This window comes from Cariama cristata, unplaced genomic scaffold (genome assembly GCF_000690535.1).
Source record: "Cariama cristata isolate BGI_N322 unplaced genomic scaffold, ASM69053v1 scaffold4590, whole genome shotgun sequence".
Lineage (NCBI taxonomy): Eukaryota > Metazoa > Chordata > Aves > Cariamiformes > Cariamidae > Cariama > Cariama cristata.
The window spans coordinates 28,175-51,543 of record NW_009592836.1 but is presented as its reverse complement, the minus strand read 5'-3'; the positions used below and the strand labels follow the sequence as shown (position 1 = coordinate 51,543).

Sequence of the window (23,369 nt, the reverse complement as noted above, 5' to 3'; positions counted from 1 at the left end):
AAACACCAGGATTAATTTCTTAGGTTTTTAGATCAAAGATTTTTACTCAGTAATCTGAAAACTCTGTCAAATGCATGTTCAACCAAGATTATTACAGAGACACAGGGATTTTATTCTCCCTCCTCAATTCTTAAGTATTGGGAAAAAAAAAGTTTACTGCCATTCCTGTCAAAAGTACACAATAATTACTGTATTCTTTTTGACTTTTGTACTTCATGCTTTTATCCAAGAAATTTCATCACTTCAAACCTTAAGAAAGTGTAGGTTTCTGGAGTATTCAGCATTTTCATCACACCCCTTTGTTTCACCTTTCCTCTTTTGGCCAAAAAAATACCACTAATTCCACTTACGACGACGATGCCTTCATTTTCCAATTTGCCTCCCACTTCTCCATATCACATGCTTATATTTCAAGTCATATCTATGTTTCTCATATAAATTAACAATCAACAAATTATTTAAAGATTACTTTTGCCAGAAAGTTGTTAACATTCATTCCTCCAAGACAGTCTAGATAAGGCTTCTTTTTTTTAAAAAAAACCACTAGTATAATTCACTAGTGCAAAATGAAATAGCATAGCCTTGAATATTTTATTTTACCATTATTAGACTTTTAGCTTAGATCCCCCTATCCTCTATGTTCTTTATTTTAGTAATAGTATGCTTACTACTCATATAGTATCCATTACTGTATAAGAGTAGTGTTCAATGTACTTTTCACAAAACACAGTTATGGTGCAGAACCTCAGGACGTCATGGAGGTCAAGAACTTAAGACTGAAAGAAACAACTAGACTTCTCATGGCAAGAACTTCTGCCTATTACAAAAAGATTTTTACAGAACATTTGTCTCTTTCAAACCTATCAGCTACCCTACAGTGTAAAACACTTAACAACTAGGGTGTAAGATGAAAATCTCCCCTGGTACAGAACACACTTTGCCCAGTACCTCTGAGTGTGCTAAAACTGGATGCTGCTGGAGACGAGATAACTGTATTAGATGGACTATGCCCCCATGCAGTTTGGCAAGCTTTTCATAACTAGACCTGGCAGAAAAGGCCAGCATCTGGGAATAATTCAACTACACACAGGACTGTGGGGCAACTTTCCTAACTGTAGCTTTTAAAGTGTTTTGAGATAAACATCATTCTTTAAATAGCAGCTAAGTGTGCACCCAAGCCTTACCAGCTATGCTAGAGTAAAAAACACCTCTGTAAACCTTAACGTGCGACAGATAAACTGAATAGCCATGTGAGAACTATTTGTACGACTGATGCTGAAGTAACAAACTGGGCTTTAAAGAGTTGTGCCCAGACTGTACAAATAAAGGACACACCTTGCAATGGCTGCACAAGGTTTATAACAAGAAACAGATGCAGCCTTCTGGGACAACTTAAGAAAAAAAAACACAGAAAACAAAACCAAATTGAACCACACATGTCTAATGAATACTTGGAAAATGAGGCCACTCCTCAGAACTCTTAGCAGATCCAACAATAAAAGCTTACCTTAAATTGTAACAGAAATCTTCACTCTAGAAAAAACGCAAGCCAATAGCCTTCTCTCTCTCTACCTGCTTTTGTACACGAAGGTTGTTACAGAGCAGAGAGTTGTTCTGTACAGCTCTAACTGCATATGAAGATGTTTAGAGCAGCAATGTAACAGTATTACAGAGCAGTTTTCTAACAGCTCCTTGACTTCGACAGCTATTCTTTCCTATGATGCTAGACCCTGGGTGAAAAGGGGCATCTCATCCTTCTTTTTTCCTACTTTAGACCCGTCTGTTGCTAGACATGATGTAGAGCCCAACATGGAGTAGTCACTTCGGGATACAGTTCTTACCAGGTTTTGGAGACTTGACAGCACTGATCACTGAAGCCATAGTGTACGAGCAGAAAGTTCTACATGCATTGTCTTTAATGCTGAATCATAGACAATGTATTCCCAGAATATATCTAAGAAAGATCCATTTTGGGGTGACTGACATTGAAGCCTTACTCTGTATCTGAAGATAGATTTTTCTAGCTCGAACATTTCCAAATTAAAAGTCAACTGGAGGCATCTCTGATAATGGAGGGGGAGAAAAAGCTGCAGAAGTACAAACTCTAATCAAACACCCTGTTCATTTCAGTAGGTAACTAATTTGATTCTAACTGGGAAAATTGAGACTTCCTGGCTTACAAAGCAGTTAAGCAAATGTTGGAGGCACTCAGTTTGTCCTTCAGTACATTGCTATGCAGTTATTAGGGATGTAAATTTTGTTAGAAAAAGCGTAATAGGCAGGTGCTATCAAAAACTCACAAGTGGTAGAAAGTGCAGAACTAAACCGATACAAGAAAAATTGCTTAGTGACTCACTACACCAGCTATCAAGCAAAATCTCAGAGCCCTCCAAAGGCCAGGAAAGATCCAACAGTCTGGAATACACTCATCCCACCTCCACCCAAAGGGAGGAAGGCATGACTCTGCCTTGGGGGACACCTGACCATGGAGAATATACAGGGATTTCTGGGACCACGCTCTCACGACCACAGCCACTGAACTCAGCATCCTGCTCCTGCCCACAGCTGAGAGCCCCGCTTCTGTACACAGGGAAAGGTGAAGTAGAGAGAACTGCTTTTACCTGACTTTGTAGTGTTCTTTGCATTATGAGTTACTCCTTCACAGAGCCAATAAAGCCCCCAACAACTTTGTACTGATGCAATTATTGTGTAGTAATTAACATGTGCGTTTAGTTTGTCCTGACCCTATACCATGTTAACACTAACAAACTTAAATGCAATCAAACACAGTCATAACCGAAATGGAGCCTTCTCCTTAGATGCTGTCCTCCTAGTATAACGAACTCTAGTTGCTATGGCTTGGATTATTATTTTTTTCCTTTTAAAAAAATCTTTAAACAAAGAAGCCACAATCAAAGTAATAATGTAGTCCTTTGTCTGTTTGTTAAAATGAGACAGAAAGGAATACTTCAGAGAGATTACTTACTGTAGGGAGCCTATATGGCTTGCGTGTCACTAAATAAAAAGCCCAAACCAAAATATATTTCATTAGTTAATTGTAGGGGGAGGGGGGAAAATGAAGAAAAATATTCCTAGAACAAGAATAAAAAACCCCAGTAGTTCCAGCTCTTCAGCCATCAAGTGTAGATAAATCTCCTTAGTCTGCTGCTAAGGTAACTGAAAGACAACATCCTATTTTCCAGGAAATCTGAAAGTTTTCAAAGTTATATTACAAGATGTCAGTAACACTACGAAATTATGTTTTTAAAATATGGTGTTAAAAGTAGCTAAGCACGTTTAAAATCATTTGTCAAAACAGCTAAACTCGAGTCATCCTCAGATCATCATCTTCATGTCACAAATACAGCACATTACTGAATCTGGATACATAAAGTAGTATGAAGACTAATAATCAGGCAGGATAAACTACAGTGCAAGTAGAAAAACCTCTTGGTGTCAAAGTCCTTTAAATGTTTTTGCTGTTAGAGCAAAAAGCACTGTCCAGTATACCCACAGTCTGCACATAATCTGGTATTTACACTTTTTTAAACTAGCAAATGAACCTTTTTATTTTTGACATACAGATCTTTAGAAACTTAAGTTCCAAGAAAACCAGAGGTATGACCCTTCAACTATAAAGATCAAAACAAGTCGCCATGGCTACTACATGAAACAGTCTAGCCTCTTTGCCTCAACTTGGAAAGGATATTAAATCTCTAGGAGCTCTGTGTTCCAGTGTAAGATGAGCTGCAAAGTCATCTGTGACATGATTCGGATCCCCTCCAGGTAATGCTGCACATATTGGACAAATCTGAAATGACAAAGCGAGAAAAAACCCAACTTCATAAATTTCACACAAAACAGAACTTGTATTGCGCCAATCATTAGACATTTATTCTTATGCTTTAAAAATCACATTCTAGGTATTCACAAACACTTGGATAGCAACATATTAAAAAAAACAGAAAATGTATTCAAATGCAGACATTAATTTAGACATCTTTTACTTTATGATTTTCAGAATGCTATGAAAATCAGAGCTAGAATTTTCAAATTCAAATTTGTAATGTCTTGAAAATTAAGTCTTTGTATGCCAATTTTGCCACAGACAGTGGTGTCTGATTACACAGGATTAGTATTTGCCTGCTTGACACTCATCCCAACAAAGGAATCAGAATGAAATCACACTTAAGTATTTGCTGAAGTATCAAACTGAGACCACCCATCCAGGCAGCGCAAAACTACAGGTTTGGCAGAGAAGGGCTGATCTCCATATCCCTATATAACAGTATTTTGGGATAAGGCACTGCCATCTGTCTTTGGTTTGCATTTTTTTAAAAAAACCAAAACACATGTTAACTAAGTAGACAAACAGTGCCATTACAACTGCCATAATTATGGCCTGGTTTTTGAATGACTCCACAAACAGCTTGAAAAAGCATCTTCCATTTTTCTTTACAGTAGTTTCGCAGACTGACTTTTAAAGTTTTACAGATGGCAGACAAAAAAAAAATCCATTCCACAAAATTCTTCCCCCAAATGTTAAGTCCTCAAATTAAAAGCACTTTTACAGTTAAATGCAATTGCTGTCTATGAGTTTCTCTCTCTGTTCCTCACAGTCAAATACTCTTGACTTTCTGGAGCAACTCTGGCTGCAACACAAAGCCCAAGTTCCCAGTGCTCTTCATGCATACACTGAAGCTGTTGACAGTAGATCTCAAAAGATCATGGGCATTAAGAATACGTATATAATAGCACACCCATCTGCCTTACTCTCATGGAGGTGAGGACAATATCTTGAAATAAGTTTACTGTAAAATCTCAGCTGTTTTCGACAGCAGTTGCTACATCTTTAATGCCACTTCAATTTTACTAGTCAGCTCTGAGCAGAAAACCAAGCTTTTTAAAAGCTTTCTGCTACAATCCCTTCTACCTCATTTTCAGTATTCAGCATTCCCCTTCACAGAACTCCTCTTCACAGATTTTCCACCACTACAGAAGCCAAACAAGCAGACACACTACAGAGCAAAGTCATCTTATTACAGTGTAATATAATAATAACTCAAATATGCTAACATATCATACAGCTGCCCTGTAGGGACACATGAATGGATGTATACTGGACAGATGGTTCTAAAGTCCATAAACTTATTTATAAGCTGCTTAATCTTCAAAAACGTGTTTCATACCAACAGGAGACAACACTTTCCAAGCAATCTTTTTTCATTTAAGCTACTCTGAGGAAGCAGAACCCCAGCATGACAAGAACAACACTCTTCCGAAAGTGGAAAAGCACAAGAAAGTTCTGCTAACAGGATGAAGGCATTACGATCTGCACACACTTGCCTGAAAAGAAGAGACACAGTCCTCAGAAGAACATCAGCTAATTTACAAGTTACAAGGAACAATGAGGAGGGAATCTAAGTATCCTAACCTTAATTCTGAATATGACCTAAACTTCCAATAACTCTCTGACTGGGAAAAATTACTGAAGCATTGTTACACACAAACAGAAATTTAGTTAAGCATAAGCTCTGGCAAAACCACAACAAAGACTGCAGCATCACTGATTAAGCGTGATGCAGCTAAAAACTCATTGTTAATAGAACATGCATGAGAAATAGTGCAGATGAAAGGAAATCCTTGTCAGAAGTTTCTCCTGGAATTATAATTTGTCTTAAAAAAATCATCATACCCTGAATGATGTCTGAAAGCTGACTGCAAATTCTGAAGTCAGTCACACTTGCAGAGTGTCTAAGCCACTACCCATCATATTTGAGAAGTCATGGCAGTCTGGGGAAGTTCCCACTGACTGGAAAAGGGGAAACATAACACCCCATTTTTAAAAAGGGAAAAAAGGAAGACCCAGGGAACTACCCGCCAGTCAGCCTCACTTCTGTGCCCAGCAAGATCATGGAGCAGATCCTCCTGGAAACTATGTTAAGGCACATGGGAAATAAGGAGGCGATTGGTGACAGCCAACGTGGCTTCACTAAGGGCAAATCGTGCCTGACAAATTTGGTGGCCTTGTGTGATGGGGTTAGAGTGTTGGTGGATAAGGGAAGAGCAACTGATGTCATCTACCTGGATTTGAGCAAAGCATTTGACACTGTCCTGCATGACATCCTTGTCTCTGAATTGGAGAGACTTGGATTTGATGTGTGGGCCATTTAATGGATAACGAATTGGCTGTATGGTTGCACCACCATGAGCTGTGGTCAACGGCTTGATGTCCAAGTGGAGACTGGTAACGAGTCGTGTTCCTCAGGGGCTGGTATTGGGACCAGCACTGTTTAACATCTTTGTTGGCGACACCGACAGTGGGACTGAGTGCACCCTCAGCAAGTTTGCCAATGACACCAAGCCCTATGGTGCAGTCAACATGCTGGAGGGAAGGGATGCCATCCAGAGAGACCTGGACAGGCTTGAGAGGTGAGCCTGTGCAAACCACATGAAGTTCAACAAGGTCAAGTGCAAGGTCCTGCACCTGGGTTGGGGCAATCCCAAGCACAAACACAGGCTGGGAGGAGAATGGATTGAGACCAGCCCTGAAGAGAAGGACTTGGGGGTGCTGGCTGACAAGGAGCTTGACATGAGCTGGCAATGTGCACTTGCAGCCCAGAAAGCCAACCGTATCCTGGGCTGCATCAAAGGAATCATAACCAGCAGGTCAAGGGAGCTGATTCTCGCCCTCTATTCTGCTCTCATGAGATCCCACCAGGAGGTACTGCTTTCAGCTCTGGGGCCCCCAACACAAGAAGGACACAGACCAGTTGGAGTGAGTCCAGAGGAGGCCATGAAGATGATCAAAGGGCTGGAGCACCTCTGCCATGAAGACAGGCTGAGAGAGTTGGGGTTCTTCAGCCTGGAGAAGAGAAGGCTCCAGGGAGACCTTATAGCAGCCTTCCAGTACCTAAAAGGGACCTACAAGAAAGTTGGGGAGGGCCTTTTTACAAGGGCATGTAGTGATAGGACAAGGGGCAATGGCTTTAAGCTAGAAGAGGGAAGATTTAGATTAGATATTAGGAAGAAATTCTTCATTGTGAGGGTGGTGAGGCATCAGAACAGCTTGCCCAGAGAAGCTCTGGATGCCTCATCCCTGGAAGTGTTCAAGGCCAGGCTGGATGGTGCTTTGAGCAACCTGCTCTGTTGGAAGGTGTCCCTGCCCATGGGAGGGGGGTTGGAACTAGGTGATCTTTAAGGTCCCTCCCAACTAAACCCTTCTACGATTCTATAACACCTGCCAGTTTCCAGACGTGTGCTTATATTACCACTACTTCCCTATTCACATACAAGGTAACTACTTTAAGTGACAGAATTTCTGTAACCTCAACAAGAGGCGCTGTGATCTTAAAGAATGAAACAGGAACCATTCAGACTGTCTCAGGCTGTCTACTTCATTACTGCAAGAAGAGCTCTCCTCAATTTTATCAGCAATGTATCAACAAGCTAGTCATTACAGTTCATGTACAAGGAGCCTAGTTACTGCCTTGCTAAACGTGAGAAAGTTGCAGTGCATATAACAGTAGAAAATTTGTGCGTCTGTTCTGAAATGAGATTCCAAGATGACATTTGATGAATTTTCCTACAATTTTTCTATTTACCATGTTAGCAGACTTCTAGTTGAATGCTGCATTTTAGTTAGAACAGTCAACTCACCTGAAACCCAGTACCAACAATAACAATCATCATACTGACAGCCAGATTCTCCTGCACTTGCTTTATAACACTTACCATTACCCTTGGACTGTTGAAGAAATACTGGTAATTAATGAAGTTTTAGTACTCACCAAAATCACACGATTTATTCATTTTAGTATGTAACCTTAGAGATTTAATCAATCACAAAACTTATGACTACTCCCACAGACATCAGTCTAATTTTCAATTTAAGTAATCAGAATTAAAACAATCACCTTTCAGGAAACATCATCAAACTCTCCTCCTGGAGTTCCTCTCCAGGACCTCAACACTCTGGGGTGCCTCCCCAAAGTGCCCGAATACTACTGCACACAGCATGGGGAATATCCATGGTGAGTTAGAGATATGCATGCAGTTGCAGGGTTATGATCTTCTTGGGATCGCAGAGTTATAGTGGGATGGCTCCCATGACTGGAAGGTTGCAACGGAAGGACATAGGCTCATTAGAAAGAAGAGGAAAGGGGGCTTGCCCTTTATGTGACAGAGCAGCTGGAGTGCATGAAGCTCTGACTGGGGATGGAAGAAGAGCTGATGGAGAGCTTATGGGTTGGGATTAAAAAGAAGACAGGCAAAGGTGATAGTGGGTGTCTACTACAGGCCACCTGATCAAGAAGAACAAACATATCAGGCCCTCTACAGACATATAACAGCTGCCTCACGCTTGCAGGCCCTGGTCTTCATGGGGGAATTCAACCACCCTGGAACCTCCTGGAGGGACAACAGAGCATGACTGCAATCCAGGAGGTTCCTGGAGAACACTGATGATAACTTCCTCCAAGTGACAGAGGAGTCAACAAGGAGAGATGCTCTGCTGGACTTCACATTCACCAACAAGGAGGGGCTCATTTGGGATGTGAAGGTGAAAGACAACCTTGGTTGCTTGAGATGGTGGAGTTCAGGACCCTGAGGGCAGGGAGGAAGATGAAAAACAGGCTCACAACCCTGGCCTTCAGAAAAGTAAACTTTGGTCTCTTCAAGTATCTTCTTGGACAAGTCCTGTGGGATAAGGCCCTGGAGGGTAGAAAGGCCCCAAGAAAGCTTGTTAATATTCAAGAATCATCCCCTCCAAGCTCAAGAGTGCTCAATCCCAATGAATATGAAATCAGGCAAAAATGCCAGGAGGCCTATGTGGACGACAAGATGCTCCTGGTCAAACTCAAACACAAAAAGGAAGCATATAGAGGTTACCCTCCTAGGGTAACCTTGGAGGAATACAGAAACATTATCCGAACATCCCAGGACAAAGTAAGAAAACCTAAAGTCCAAATGGAACTGAATCCAGTAAGCAACGTCAGAGACAAGAAGGGCTTCTAGAAGTACATAAGCAACAAAGAGACAACTAGGGAAAATGTGGGTCCATTGCTCAAAAGATGGGAGATCTGGTTACATATGACCCAGAAGAGGCTGAAGTACTGAATGCCTCCTTTGCATCAGTCTTTACTAGCAAGACCAGCCTTCAGGAATTCCAGGCCTCAGTGAGCAAGGCAAAAGCCTGGAGTAAGGAAGAAATTCCCCTGGGAATCTTGGAAGAGGATTAGTTTAGAGAATACTTAAGTGTTCTGGACACACTTAAGTGCATGGGCTGCGATGGGATGCAACCAGAAGTGCTGAGGGAGCTGGCAGATGCCATTGCGAGGCTGCTCTCAACAATCTGATCAACCATGGTGACTGGGAGAGGTGCCTGAGAACTGGAGTAAACCAAATGTAGCTCCTGTCTTAAAGAAGGGTAAGAAGGAGGACCTGGGGAACTACAGGCTGGTCAGTTCACCTTGATCCCTGGGAAGGTGATGGATAGCTAATCCTGGACACCATTTCCAAGCACATTAAAGACAAGAAAATCATCAAGAGTAGTCAGCATGGAGGGGACATCATGCTTGACCAACTTGATAAACTTTCATGATGAATTGACTGGCCTGGTAGATGACTGGAGAGCAGTGGATATTGTCTACCTGGACTTCAGTAAGGCCACTTTGACAGTGCCTCCCATAGGATCCTCAGAGACAAGCCGCTGATGCACAGGCCGGATAAGCAAACAGTGGCATGGACTGAAAACTGGCTTAATGGCTGGGCTCAGAGAGTGGTGATAAGTGGGAATTTTGCTGATGACACAAAACTTGGAATGGTAGCTGATATGCCAGATAGCCATGCTGCCAATTCAGAGGCAGCAGGCTGGTGAAATGGGCCAACAGGAACCTCATGAAGTTCAACTGGAGAGGAACAATGCCAGGCACTGCCACAGGCTGGAGGCCACCCAGCTGGAAAGCAGCTTTGCAGAAAAGGACCTGAGGGTCCTGGTGGATCATGAGCCAGCAATGTGCCCCTGCAGCAAAGCAAGCTAATGGTGTCCTGGGCTGCATTAGGAAGAGCATTGCCAACAGGTCAAGCATGGTGATCTTTTGCCTCTAACCAGCACTGGCAAGGCCACACCTGGAGTACTGTGCCCAGTTCTGGGCTCTGCATACAAAAGAGACATGTGCATACTGGAGAGAGTCCAGCAACGGGCTACAAAGATGGTTATGGGACTGGAGCATCTCTCCTATGAGAAAAGGCTGAGAAAGCTGGGACTGTTCAGCCTCGAGAAGAAAATGTTCTGGGGAGATCTTATGAATGTACATAAATACCTGAAGGTAGGGTGAAAGGAAGGTAGAGTCAGGCTCTTTTCAGTGGTGCCCAGTGACAGGACAGAGGCAGTGGGCACAAATTAAAACACAGGAGGTTCCCTCACAAACATCAGGAAACATTTTTTCACTGTGAGGGTGACTGAGAACTGGCACAGGTTGCCTAAAGAGATGGTGGAGTCTCCATCCTTGGAGATGTTCAAAAGCCATCTGGAAATGGTCCTGGACAACCAGCTGCAGGTGGCCCTGCTTGAGTGGAGGGCTGGACAAGATGACCGCCAGAGATCCCTTCGAACCTCAGCCTGACTGTGATATCTGCCAGCAAGTACCTAACGTTGCTGTGCACACCAATGCCAAACACCTGAGAAAAAACAGCAGAAAGTAAACTTATCTGCACCACTGCGAACATAAAAATGGCAAAATTTAATGGACCAAAAATTCTTTGACTTATTATTTGAAAAACAGGGTGTAGGTGGTGGGGGCTGTAAAATAAAAGTAATTCCATCCCTGTAAACTTCACTTAAAGATCTAAAAGTAAGTATCTAAAATATAATACACCTTTAGATGGACAGAGTTACTAGAAGGAGTACAAGCTCAGTATCTAAACAGAAACAACTGCTTCAAAGCCTAAGACCACGAACATTTAGAAACTATAATATTTTTCTCTTTAGTAATGTTATAGCCTTTCTCTGTCTAGAGTAAGACTGCAATACCCAAGTAGTTTTATGTGCATACACACTAAACATTTATCACAAAAGCTAGATTCAAAACTTACTACAAACATATACAATCATATTCAAGGATTAAAATATTGTCCTTTATAACTGTTTGGAAGACAGACATAACAATGTTGTAGACTTATAAAAAGGAAAGAATAATTTTTTTTTTTTTATTTTAACACATACAACTCTTTCAGGAATCAGTGCAGTAGTAGGTGTCTAGAATCACAAATTTAGGCTTTACCTATTGAGTTCTAGAAGTCACAGATGCAAACAATAATGTGTCAAAGTTAAAAACCTGGAATCTTAACATTCTGTGTCAGGAATGTATCACTGACATCAAGTGGTGCAGATCAGAATTACAATACTAAGCCACCAAAGAAAGTCACCCAAACATGGATTTTTCAATGGTTGACTCTGTTTGAAAGTTGCAAAGTTAAAGAAAAACTCATGGAGATGATAAAAACTGCAGTGCATCACTAACTTAAATTATGATCCTAGAATGCAACTGATTGTGAAGTAAACTGTTTCATTTCATGTGTTTTTAAGAAAAATAAAAACACCTTTGAGTCTCAAAAAGGCGCAAACACCTCTCCTATCACTCCCTTGCACAAGATCCTTAATAGACTTGAAGAGAAAAGGGTTCATCTTCTTCCACAGAATTCCGTGTAAGTTAAGAAAACTAGAAGATTAGAATAGAGAATGTATTTATAAATTATTTCTTCACAGAATCGATTTGCCTGGAAGAGACCTCTGGGATCACTGAGTCCAACCTTTGCCCTAACACCACCATGCCAACTAGACCACAGTACTAAGTGCCACGTCCAGTCTTTTAGAAAAGACCTCCGGGGCTGGGGACTCCACCACCTCCCTGGGCAGCCCATTCTAATGCCTAATGACCCTTTCTGTGAAGAAATGCCTCATTTCTAGCCTGAACTTCCCATGGCAAACTTTCAGACTATGCCCTCTTGTCCTGACACCAGTTGCCTCAGAGAAGAGGCCAGTCCCCACCTCACTACAACCTCCTTTCAGATCGTTGTAGAGAGTGATCATGTCTCCCCTCAGCCTCCTCTTCTCCAGGCTAAGCAACCCCAGTTCCCTCAGCCACTCCTCAGACTTACGCTCCAGACCCTTCACCACCTTCGTTGCCCTTCTCTGGACACGCTCCAGCACCTCAATGTCTTTTAAGTGCGAGGTCCAGAACTGAACACAGCACTCGAGGTGCGGCCTCACCAGTGCCAAGTTCAGGGGGACGATCACTTCCCTAGTCCTGCTGGCCACACTTTCTGATACAAGCCAGGATGCCATTGGCCTTCTTGGCTACCTGGGCACACTGCTGGCTCATATTCAGCGGGCTGTTAACCAGCACCCCCAGGTCTTTTTCTGCTTGACCACTTTCTAACCACTCTTCCCCCAGCATGGAACACTGCATGGGGGTTTTGTGGCCAAAATGTAGGACCTGGCACTTGTTCTTGTTGAACCTCATGCTGCTGGTCTCAGCCCATTGATCCAGCCTGTCAACGTCCCTTTGCAGAGCCTCCCTAACCTCCAGCAGATCAACACTCCCACCTAGCTTGGTGTCATCTGCAAATTTACTGAAGGTGCACTCAATCCCTTCATCCAGATGATCTGTAAGGATGTTAAACAGCACCAGCCCCAAAATTGAGCCCTGGGGAACACCACTTGTGACCAGCCGCCAACTGGATTTAGCTCCATGGACCACAACTCTCTGGGCCCAGCCATCCAGCCCGTTCTTTTACTCATCGAAGAGTCCACCTATCTAAGCCGCGAGCAGTTAATTTATTTAGGAGGATGCTGTGGGACACTGTGTCGAAGGTCTTACTAAAGTCTAGGTAGACAACATCCACAGCCTTTCCCTCATCTATCAAGCAGGTCATCTTCTCATAAAAGGAAACCAGATTGGTCAAGCATGATTTTCCTTTCATAAATCCATGTTGGCTGGTCCTGATCCCCTGATTTTCCTGCATCTGCTGTGTAATGGCACTCAAGATGATCTCTTCCATAACCTTGCCCGGAACCGAGGTCAGGCTTACAGGCTTGTAGTTCCTCAGATTGTCTTTCCGACCCTTCTTGTAGATGTGCGTTACATTCACTAACTTCCAGTCTGTTGGAACTTCTCCAGTTAACCAGGACTGCTGATAGATGATTGCAAGAGGCGTGGCAAGTTCTTTTGCCAGTTCACAATGTATTAATGATGAGTAATTCACTTCAATCATTCACATTTTTCTAGGGAACTATGGTACAACAGTTAACCACGCAAGAGCACTCTGGATGTCATTCTGCTAACCTAGTTTCCTCTACTCCCAAAGACAATCAAGATGGCAGGAGCTAACACCTCAGATTACAGTATTTCTGCTGACATTTATGAAGTGTGTTTTTAACCATGTCAAGTGTCCTAATGGTTAGGGATGTGGGAAAAAACCCTGCTTTAACAGCGATAGTTTCAAAAGAATGACAACGTCCACTGCATAAATATACCAGGTCCATTACAAAAGGTATTTGAAAAACACACCAAACCGTCTGCATGTCTTCCTCTCTCTTACAGTTACAAAAGGCTGGCACAGCTATGAGCTTCCAGGACAATTATATACTGGCTGTAGCCATACATAATGGCTACACAGAACAACCAGGAGAACATTCTAAATTTTGTCTTACAGGATAATAAACTCTTAAAAAGTAACAGCCTTTACTTCAGGGCAACCATAAAATAAAGCAAGCTCATTACATTATGACACCCACGAAACAGAAGAATTTTGATGTCACCGTCAGATGTATGTATGTCTTCTTACAAAGTATTTAAATGAACTCATGCTTCAAGAAAGAAAAAGAACAGGAGGATACCAGTTTTCCAGAAGACAGAATCTTTTTCATATACCTCCACCACAACTGAAAGACAAGTCTGAAGCTTCTTACCACTTCTGTTGATGTCTCTGCATGCTCAGAAGTAACATGTTCTTGAAGAGATGTTTCCGTATAACCCATTTTCCCACAATAAGGACAAGTAAAAGACTGTGGTTGCTCTACAGAGAAAGCTTCTCCACCATAGTACAAATCTGGAACAGAAAGTGTTTAAATAGAGATTACTTCAAAGCAGTGGTGTAATTTATTTTCTTCATGTAAACCTCTGTTTAGAAGAGTATCTCAATGTAATCACTGCCAAATTATTCTGTTAGTTAATTGAGATGGCTATTTTAATCTTGAATGAAGGCCATAGGCTGATATTCAAGAAGTGTTCAATTACTGATGACAAAAACCAGACAGACTACATTTCATTTTCATTAGCAAACATAACATAGTTTTCTAATATTCAGTAGGAGCAAAGACTCCTATGACGATGATGCTGCTACCGCCAAACCTTCACTTTTCCAGCACCCTTCCTATCCCATATACAGGGTCACCTATGGTATGTTTCAATCATCAGTTTTCAAAAGCTGAACTCTCAACAGTACCTCAAAAATTCAGATTAAAATGTAGAAGTCCTCAGTGATACCATATGCCAGTATTTATGCCATAGTTGAACCACTGCTTCACAGTAAGTAGTTTTCGAAATTTCTCAAATATATAATATAAAAGACTGACAGTGAAAAACGAATCTGATTATCTTTTACACACTGGTTGCAACTCTTAGGTGTGTCAAATTTAAGCACTTTTGCACTACTGATGAAAAGCAGGCACTTTTAAATTGTTAATCTAGAAGTTCCCCAAACTTAACATGAAAATTTATCAAATCATGCAAGAAAAGAATGCTTTTCTCTATAGGAATTTCTGTATTATTCTATAGGAAACATGAATAAACTTCACATTCACATCAAGATAAAAAGTGTGATTTTCTACAGCAAATAACTTAAAATCTTTCCACTGACTTTTTTCTAGGACTCACTGGTAACTGACTAATATTTTCACATATTTATGAATATTCTGCTATAAATTAAAAATTGGACAAGTCTGAACAGATACTAGGACTCATGTTCAGCACCACAAGACAATATCTAATGTGTTAGATGTGTTCTGATGGCTTATATCACAGCTTCCTAAGGTGTATGACATCTTCTGCTACTGACCTCTCTTTAGGACATGACTAGGAAAACCAGAACAACATTTTTGTTTCTGCAGCCCTACAAAAGATGATGTTCAAGCTAAAAATGTACGTATCTACAGTCCACTATATTAATAGATAGTATTTTGCATATAACTATGTTTTGAGGGCTAACACTCCAAGACCAATACAGGAAATTAACTTCTTAGTAAAATGCTAATATGCACACTTAAAGATACAGAATCAGACTAAATACACCGCAGAATAAAATTTATGTTCAGTAAGGCCCTGTTCCCCTTATTTGGAAATGGCTTCCAGAGAATTTAAATGCTGGAGGATGAAAGAAAGATATTCATTTCACAGGCATGGTAAGAAATGCCCAAGATGACAGACAGACTTGTCAAAGAAGAAACACTACCTGACACACTGAGCATTTCAACTAGTTCATCAAATTAACTAGTTCATCAAATTAACTATCACACTAAGCTTGAGTACCATCCTGAATCTAAGTTCATTTATTCACATACACATGAAGAAAACATTCTGTCCCACTATCCAAAGTAAAAAGTTCCAAGCCATTAAGTCTTAGTTCTCTAAAGCAGGATCTGAGGTTCCATTAAATGTTTTATACAATAAGGCACAGAAGTAACTTTTCATTAGGGGATGGAACTGTGTATCAAATACGACTGAAACAGAGAACTATACAGACTGAAAGTCAGCATGAACATAAGTTGGAAGACATGCCCAGAAGATTAGCACCCTCACCCTGCAACCTGAAAGTTGTTCATACAGTACTGACACAGAGGCTTGGAATCATTATTAGAGGGAAATCCTAAAGGTCCTTCCACAACATGTATCAGGACTCAGTTCTGAACATATCTGAGTCATTCAACACACAAATGATGGGCATTTCCTTGACAGGCTGTCAGGTATTCAGCTGGCATTCTAACAACGAGACATGTGGTATGTCTTAATTCAAAATATCTGTCATTATCTAATGCCCTATTAATCCATGGCAAGAATCAGTGAAGCTACGAAGAGCAAGGTCTACCTTCCCACATTTACAGGAGAGGTCGCTGGCCAACACTTAAATATACCATATTCAACTGAAGATGCCAAAACTACCAGATTGGAAGAAAGTTTCTTACGAACTCTTAAATCTGCTTGTTCAGTTTATAAGCGAAGTATCAATCAGCTTTAGAGTGTGTTCCGAACAGGAACAACAGCAAATTCCTCCATGTCAAAGCTTTTAAAACCATGACTCACAGGAAGCTTGTGTTTATTGTGTAAGAATAGCTACAGTTACTCTGGCAGGTGACCAGAAAAACTGGGTCTCAGGCAGGACTACACAATTAGCATTCAGAACTCTGGCAGTCCTTAGCATACAGGTGTTAAGCAACATCATCCTACAGGATGAACCAGTTAAATTTACTTACACGCACAACTATCTTTTGACTTGAATAGCTTCTCTAAAATTACAGCACACATTTTCCAGGTGGTGACCAGTTTTGTTTCCAAGTCTTCCATTCTCCTCTTATTTACATGACATGCAATAAAGTCTTATATGAGAATTAATCTGCTCCAAGTTTGAGGTGTTATGGAAACTGTTCCAGATACCACACAGAGAAGATCGACATAATTCACAGAATTTCAAGATTTTGGAGCCCCTAACCAGTGCCACTTCATTACATGTTCCACTAAGTATTCCTCCGAAAGTTTCAAGAATCACATTCAGACTCCCATTCTGAAGTAGCCAAAAACCTGAGTGGGGATAAAAAAAACTACCAATATGCTGCAGCATACTCAAATACAAAGAATTGACATATGTCATGGTTTCAAAGGAGGAAAGCACAAACAAGTTCTAAGCAGTCACTAAAACAGTCTCTGAATGGATCAGCCACAGGCACTCTGGAACAGATACTCTTTCAGAAAAATGTGTAAGGCAAAGGATTCAAAATTATCGTTGTCTAGAGCAGATAAATGCAAAATGTGTCAATGAAGATGAGTGCAAAAATCCTCCTTGCAATTATACGAAGAAAAATTCTAATTAAAGCAGCTCATTACACAAGTTTTTACAGTATATAGCAGAAAGGAAAGCTTTAAAGTGTTTTTACTTCTACAGTGTCATTGCACAGAGGAAATGTAAACTTCAGTTCTTGCTTTTTCAGTGTCCTAAAGATATAACAGAGTAGGAACTTAAATAAAGATCCTGGGAGCAAAAATAAGTAACATAGTCAAATTTTTGAACTGAATAGTTAAGAAGAATTCAAAATTTAGCTGCATTTAATCTGCCCAAAACAGCACACACAAACACTATATTGTTCTCTGAAACTCAATAATTCAACAAGAACTTCTGCAAAAAAAATTTTGCATAGCTGTGGGAACAGCAAAAATGCCAGTCACAAACACATCAAAAACTAACGGCAGTTTGTTTAGTTGATCCTCTGATTGCCCTCAAGCTTTGGTATGATCCTCACGGTGATGATTAAATAGCCGTTTACTGATTGGAAAATGGAAATTCTCCATCACTGCAAACACACACACACACACGTACAAGGACATCAAGTTAAATCTTCCTTTGAGCACTCTTTCTAGCTAAGCAGACTCAATTCTGGGAATTCTCCAAGTCCTGGCATGTTATATACTGATCTGGATAAAGAATGATGGTGACTCAGAGGCAAGCTAATAAAAAAAGGTGCAAATCATCTTATTCTTTAGAGGATTTGCATATAAAAGTAACTTCTGCACCTACTATCTAAAAAGAAAAAAAAAACTCCCTCAAAACTATCAGGTGGTTTAAAAACCTCTACCTACAAACCTTACTGCTTCATGAATGTAAGTATTTTCAAGTAAGGCAAAAGTATCAACTCCAACTTCCCATTTGAGCAAAGGGCAGAGGGCACAAACAATCTGAAGAAAGTGGTAAATAGATTAGCATGCAGGTAAAAATATCTTTTCCTTAGTTAGCTCAGTCCAGATGTCAAGAATTCCAGCAATACACACTGTTCTATCACAGAGGGGAGAGGTTTGACAAGTAGTGACAAATCCTGTGTTTCTCGTCCTTACTTTTAAAGAATACAAAAAAAGCCATTTATTAAAAAAATAAAAATCTGAGTTCTTTCCACCCTCCTGATTATACTCCTGCATGTTCTCCCACTCATACCTCCTTCAACATGTTTGTAACAATACACAGCAAACGTACGAGCACACGCTGAATAAATATGCCTTCATCTGGAAAAAAAATAATTAAAAAAATGCACCTGTCAGAACAGAAGTCAGTCGCTGACAAATGTAAATATTCTTCCTTTGGAATTTTATACCTCTTTTTTTTCCTCCTCAACTTCAGTCTCTCTCCATCTCTTACAATCAAAATCTGTCCCTTTCCTAATCTGAAATACAGGTCACCAGATAAGTTTTCTTTTAAACTGTAACACAATTAAAAAAGTTGGTAATTAATGGTATCATGAATCCGTGTGTATAATTTTAGTGCTGAGGTTACTGAATGGGTATTTCTTTAAAAGTACATCAAAAATCCTAACAATTATTAACACATATTATACACATTATTGACTATCAAAGGCTCATTTGCTAGGAAGATCCTAACAATTACAGGTAGTATGGGAGAAAAATGAAAAGGCCACAACTTCACGCCTCCAGAAGCCAGGTAATCTACAACTGTATTACTATTATAATTTACAGTTGTATTACTGTTATGATGCAACCAGTCCGTGACCAAACAATCATCCCTTCTGGCCACAAAGACATCTTTCAGATAATGTATTTTGGTTCTTTCCAAATGCCTTCCTACACAAAAGCAGGAGTCCATGACTCTTGAAACTCCTCTGGACCTCTAAAGCCCTCTCTTCAAAGTAGCTAGGAAGACAAGATTGCTTAGTAAGAAAGAAAACTAGACTAAAACACATCCCTCTAGAAGATTCATTGCCCACACTGCTTATCAATTAAAGGAATACAACAGAGTAAAAGGATCAGAATACTGTCTAAAGAGGATTCAACAGTAGTTTCTGAAGTTAGATTTCAAGTTCAGTGTTCAGACATCATAGCTCTTCTTGAAAAAAAAAAAACCAACAACACACAAACGAATTTAATGTGAAAACCAAAAATACGAGCAGTTTTGCTTTATTATCTGCTTGTATTTAACACTTAAACCTAACTAACACATTCTTAAACCTGGCAGGAGGTTACTAATGAGACAGAAGTACAGTAGGATTTCGTATATAAAAATCAATCTTTCAAAGACTTGATTCAGGACTACATTTTATAACAGCTTGTCCTTGCTTTTTGTTAAGACATATTTCTTTACAAGGGTACACAGCAGTCAGGAGTTTTAGTTTCACTTTTCTTCATATAAGTAATGCAATTTCAATTTGATATATATATATAAATAAAAACATTGGTATTATACAAGTTGTAGTGTATTTGTTTGATTTTTTTTTTCAGTGTTTGAAGAAACTATATGGTGACAACACACCACATTTTACAAAGTGTATGTATTCTTCTATCACCTACCAAGCAGCCATACTATTCAGAACAGTATCACCCTTAAAATGGCTGTTAGTTCTGTTTTGCTGCAGATCTTCTGAACAAAAAGCATTCCAAAAACTGCTAGATACTCTGCTATAAAGAACTAATGCCTACCTACCTTCTATTTATAAACATTCGCATAAAAGAATAGGCCAACAGGAATCGAATCTTAGGAAATTCACCAGCCCTGCTCTAGGGCAGGCAGACCTGGGTAGTGATGCCAGTAGGGCCAGGGAGTTGCTCTGAGAAGATTGTGCTGGCTGCAGGGTGGGCAGCAAGCTGAGCAGCAGCCAGCCATGTGCCTAGAGCAGGATGAGTAGGGGTGATCCCCCGCCTCAGCACCCATACGCTTCATCCAGGCACCACACCTCATCCGGGGGCCTCCTAGCACATGGGAGACATCAAACTAAAATGAGCTCAGCAGAAGGCCATCTCAGGCAGGGCGGGAGCGCTTGGCCTGCGAGGAGAGGTTGCAGGGCCAGCACTGGTTCAGCCGGAGCAGACAGCTTTGGGTCACCTAAAAGCTGTCCCCATACCTACCAAGAGGATCAAGGAGACATAGCCAGGCTCTTCACAGTGCTGCACTACAGGTGGACAAAAGGATCTAAGGAAAAACATTTTCCCCCACATAGACAGGCAGTGGAACAGGATATCAAAACAGCCCCTGTGCCATCTCTATTGCTGGAGGTTTTCAAGACCCAGGAGGGCAAGGGCCTGACCAACTTGGTCCAACCTTACAGCTTGGAGCAGGAGGTTGTACCAGAGACCATCAGAGATCCCTCCCAACCAGAGTTATCTTATCACTGATCCTATGAAACAAAGGTACACAGTGACACAGCTGTAATACTCATCTGGACTCTTAATATTTTGCTAATCACCAATGTTGTCCTGCTTTACAGATTGCAGGGATCTGCCCTCAGCGGGTGGAATCTCTACTCGCCTCACTTGGAACTCTCCCCTTTCACTACAAGAGCAGTGCAAGGGCCATGTCTGCTGGACTAAAATAATAACAGCTCAGTTGAATCTTGAAACAGCTGCTCATTCCTTCCAGACAGAGTATCACTATTTCACTCTTTGAGCAAGTTTCCAGTACACCTAGCAGGCAGAAACAGCACATCCTCCACTTTTCTTCATGCAGCTGCCAATCTCAGTATTCAACCTCACAGCCAGACAGCACTGGATTAACTGCTTGAGTGTGAGACACGCTGCTGGGGCTGACAATGATTACACGGCAGGTATTCAGTTACTTGTCCAGCAGCAGCTGGGTGTTTTGTTCCCCCAGCAGACATCAGGGCCCTGAGCTGACCAACAGGCCTTAGCTGCCTTGACCAGCCTCAAAGGAGACCTCCACACACACCTTCTGCCCGTGGGTTACATCTGAGGTCTCACCATCTGACCACAAACCATGCTGCACGGACTCCAGAGCTGACATGTTATACTTGCTTTGTCTGGGACTGTCCATGAGACCCGCTCCTCTTACCAACCCTGCCCTGCACACCCTGTCAGTGAGGACACTGCCCCTGCCTGTGCTGCCATCACCCTCAGCTCCTGGTTCGTTTATTCCTTCTGGAGCAACCCTGGTTCACATGCTGAAGCCACAAACGAGAACAGATGCTAATGAAAATGAGAGACAATTTGCAGCCCATCTGCCAATACTGAGCAGTGCCAACACAGCAGCTGCTACTCAAAGCCAGGGTCAACTAGCTTGGGAGCAGCTCTGCCAAAAAGGACCAGGGGATTCCACTGGACAGCAAGCCAAACATGACCCAGCAGTATGCCCCTGCATCACCGAAGGCAAACAATAACCTGGGCTAAATCAGTAAGAGAATGGCCATCAAATCAAGGGATGTGATTATTCCATGTTACTTGGCACCTCCTAGGCAAGACCAGCAACACAGGGTTTAGTTTTGGTCTCTCCAATTCAAGACAGATGTTGAAATAAAACAGAGAGGATCTAGGGGGTTTTGTGTCCGTTGTGTGTGCATGCACACATTTGTGTCCACCAAGACAGTTAGAGGGTTGGAGAAATTGACATAAGAATGGCTGAAGGAATGAGGTTCCTCCACCCTAGAGAAGGCTCAAGGTGGACCTCATCTCCCAACTTCATATACTGAAAAAGTAGTTGTGGAGGAAACAGAGGTATCGCCTTCAAAAGTAAGCATGGTGACAGGCTGCAGGCACAAGCTGCCTCAGAGGAAATTCTGCTTGGATAAAGGGAAACAAACAAGAAATCCAACATTCACTGTAGGAACTAAACGCAGGAACAGGCGGCTCAGAAATGGTGAAACACCCCTTGAGGGAAATGCTCAAGACTTGGCTTGATGGGACAGCACAACTTATGTCCCCTGCTTCCAAAAGAAGGTTGGATCAGATGATCTCCAGAGTCCCCTTCCAAACAAACTACACTATTCTACGATGCTCTGACTTAGCAAGACAGGCATTACCAGATAGATCTTGTTTTAGCAGTTGAAAAGTCACAAAAACCTCAAGCTGAATTCTGATGAATCCAGTGAGAGCTCATGCTACACATTATCAAGGTAATCATTATTTAAGTAGCTCCCTTTGCCTAAGAATTATGCATAAAAGGTGGCAGGATCTTCTGTCACATAAGCACATGAGCTGACAAGTGAAGGTACACTTGTTGTGTACTTTTATCAAAGTAACACAATATGATTTTGGTGGAGAATTCTAACAACTTTTATTACTTTCTTTGCCAGTATAACACATTTAAAATGGTGGGGGTAATGTGCAAGCCACATGTTTAAAATCATAAAGCATCCTAACAGTTTAGGATTCTTTTTTGGGAGAAAGAAAATTGGGAAATTTGCTCTGAACTTCTCCATTGTCCTGACAAACTGTCCTACAAAAAGCACAATGACTGCCCGCTAAGCACATTCCTGTTCTTTATACAGGCCTAACTGCAATTCTACTCTTTGACCCCTCAGAAATAAACTAATTGGATTTGTGCTTTAAAGGCCACTTGTCATTAAATATGAGACTTCATATTTTATTTTAAGCTCTGTCCCTGTTACAGCAGCATATCACTCTTGATGTGCATGTTAAAACATTTTTTCCAGTGTCTCTTGTGGGGACTGAAGAACAATAGCACTGCCATTGCTCTGGATCCCATCTTGCTTCAAAATTAATACTAGGTCACACATCGACTCCTGAAAGACAAATATACCAACCAGATGGTACAAGAGTGAACATATGTGTAGTCAGAAATCACTAGGGCTTTTTATTTGTTTTCAGTGTTCTCATACAGGCTCCTATACTAGTCCAAGTCTCGGGGCGAGGGGGGGCGGGGTGGGTGGAATAAGTCAAAATATATCAAGATGACAACAAAAGCTCCTTCTGAGCACCTAAAGTAGTCCATCTTCTCGCAAAATACTTTGCAACATTATTTCAGTACCTAGGAACCATAAAAACTGATCAAAATTTTCATGGAGATAAACAATACGTTAACTTTTTCTATGCTAAAACAATCCCAGACACATAGCACCATGAGTACAGAGTACTTAAGCAAACTCCACAGTCATCTGCATAGAGATAGTGCTAGCCAGAATGGTGATGGGAACTAGAAGTACAGGGTCCTTTTCATCAGCTGCAGATGGAACTTTAGCAAATGAGTCACTGATCCCGATGTGCACTTTCAAAAATCAGAAAAGTGACAAAATACTGACTTCCTCTGAAGTGCTTGCATCAATTTCGCAATGGAAGGATCCTCCACTC

The 23,369-nt window shown here is 41.2% G+C and overlaps 1 protein-coding gene across 1 annotated transcript in view; it reads right to left on the bottom strand.

The window, feature by feature from the left end:
- The window catches only part of KCMF1 (potassium channel modulatory factor 1), a gene marked incomplete at its 5' end in the record, with an annotated part of 31,976 nt that overhangs the window by 5,778 nt on the left and 2,829 nt on the right, over positions 1-23,369 (bottom strand). The window contains 2 exons of the mRNA XM_009697227.1: positions 3,710-3,811; positions 13,973-14,112. Coding sequence (XP_009695529.1) covers positions 3,710-3,811; positions 13,973-14,112 — 242 coding nt within the window. The remainder of the gene's footprint in view (positions 1-3,709; positions 3,812-13,972; positions 14,113-23,369) is intronic.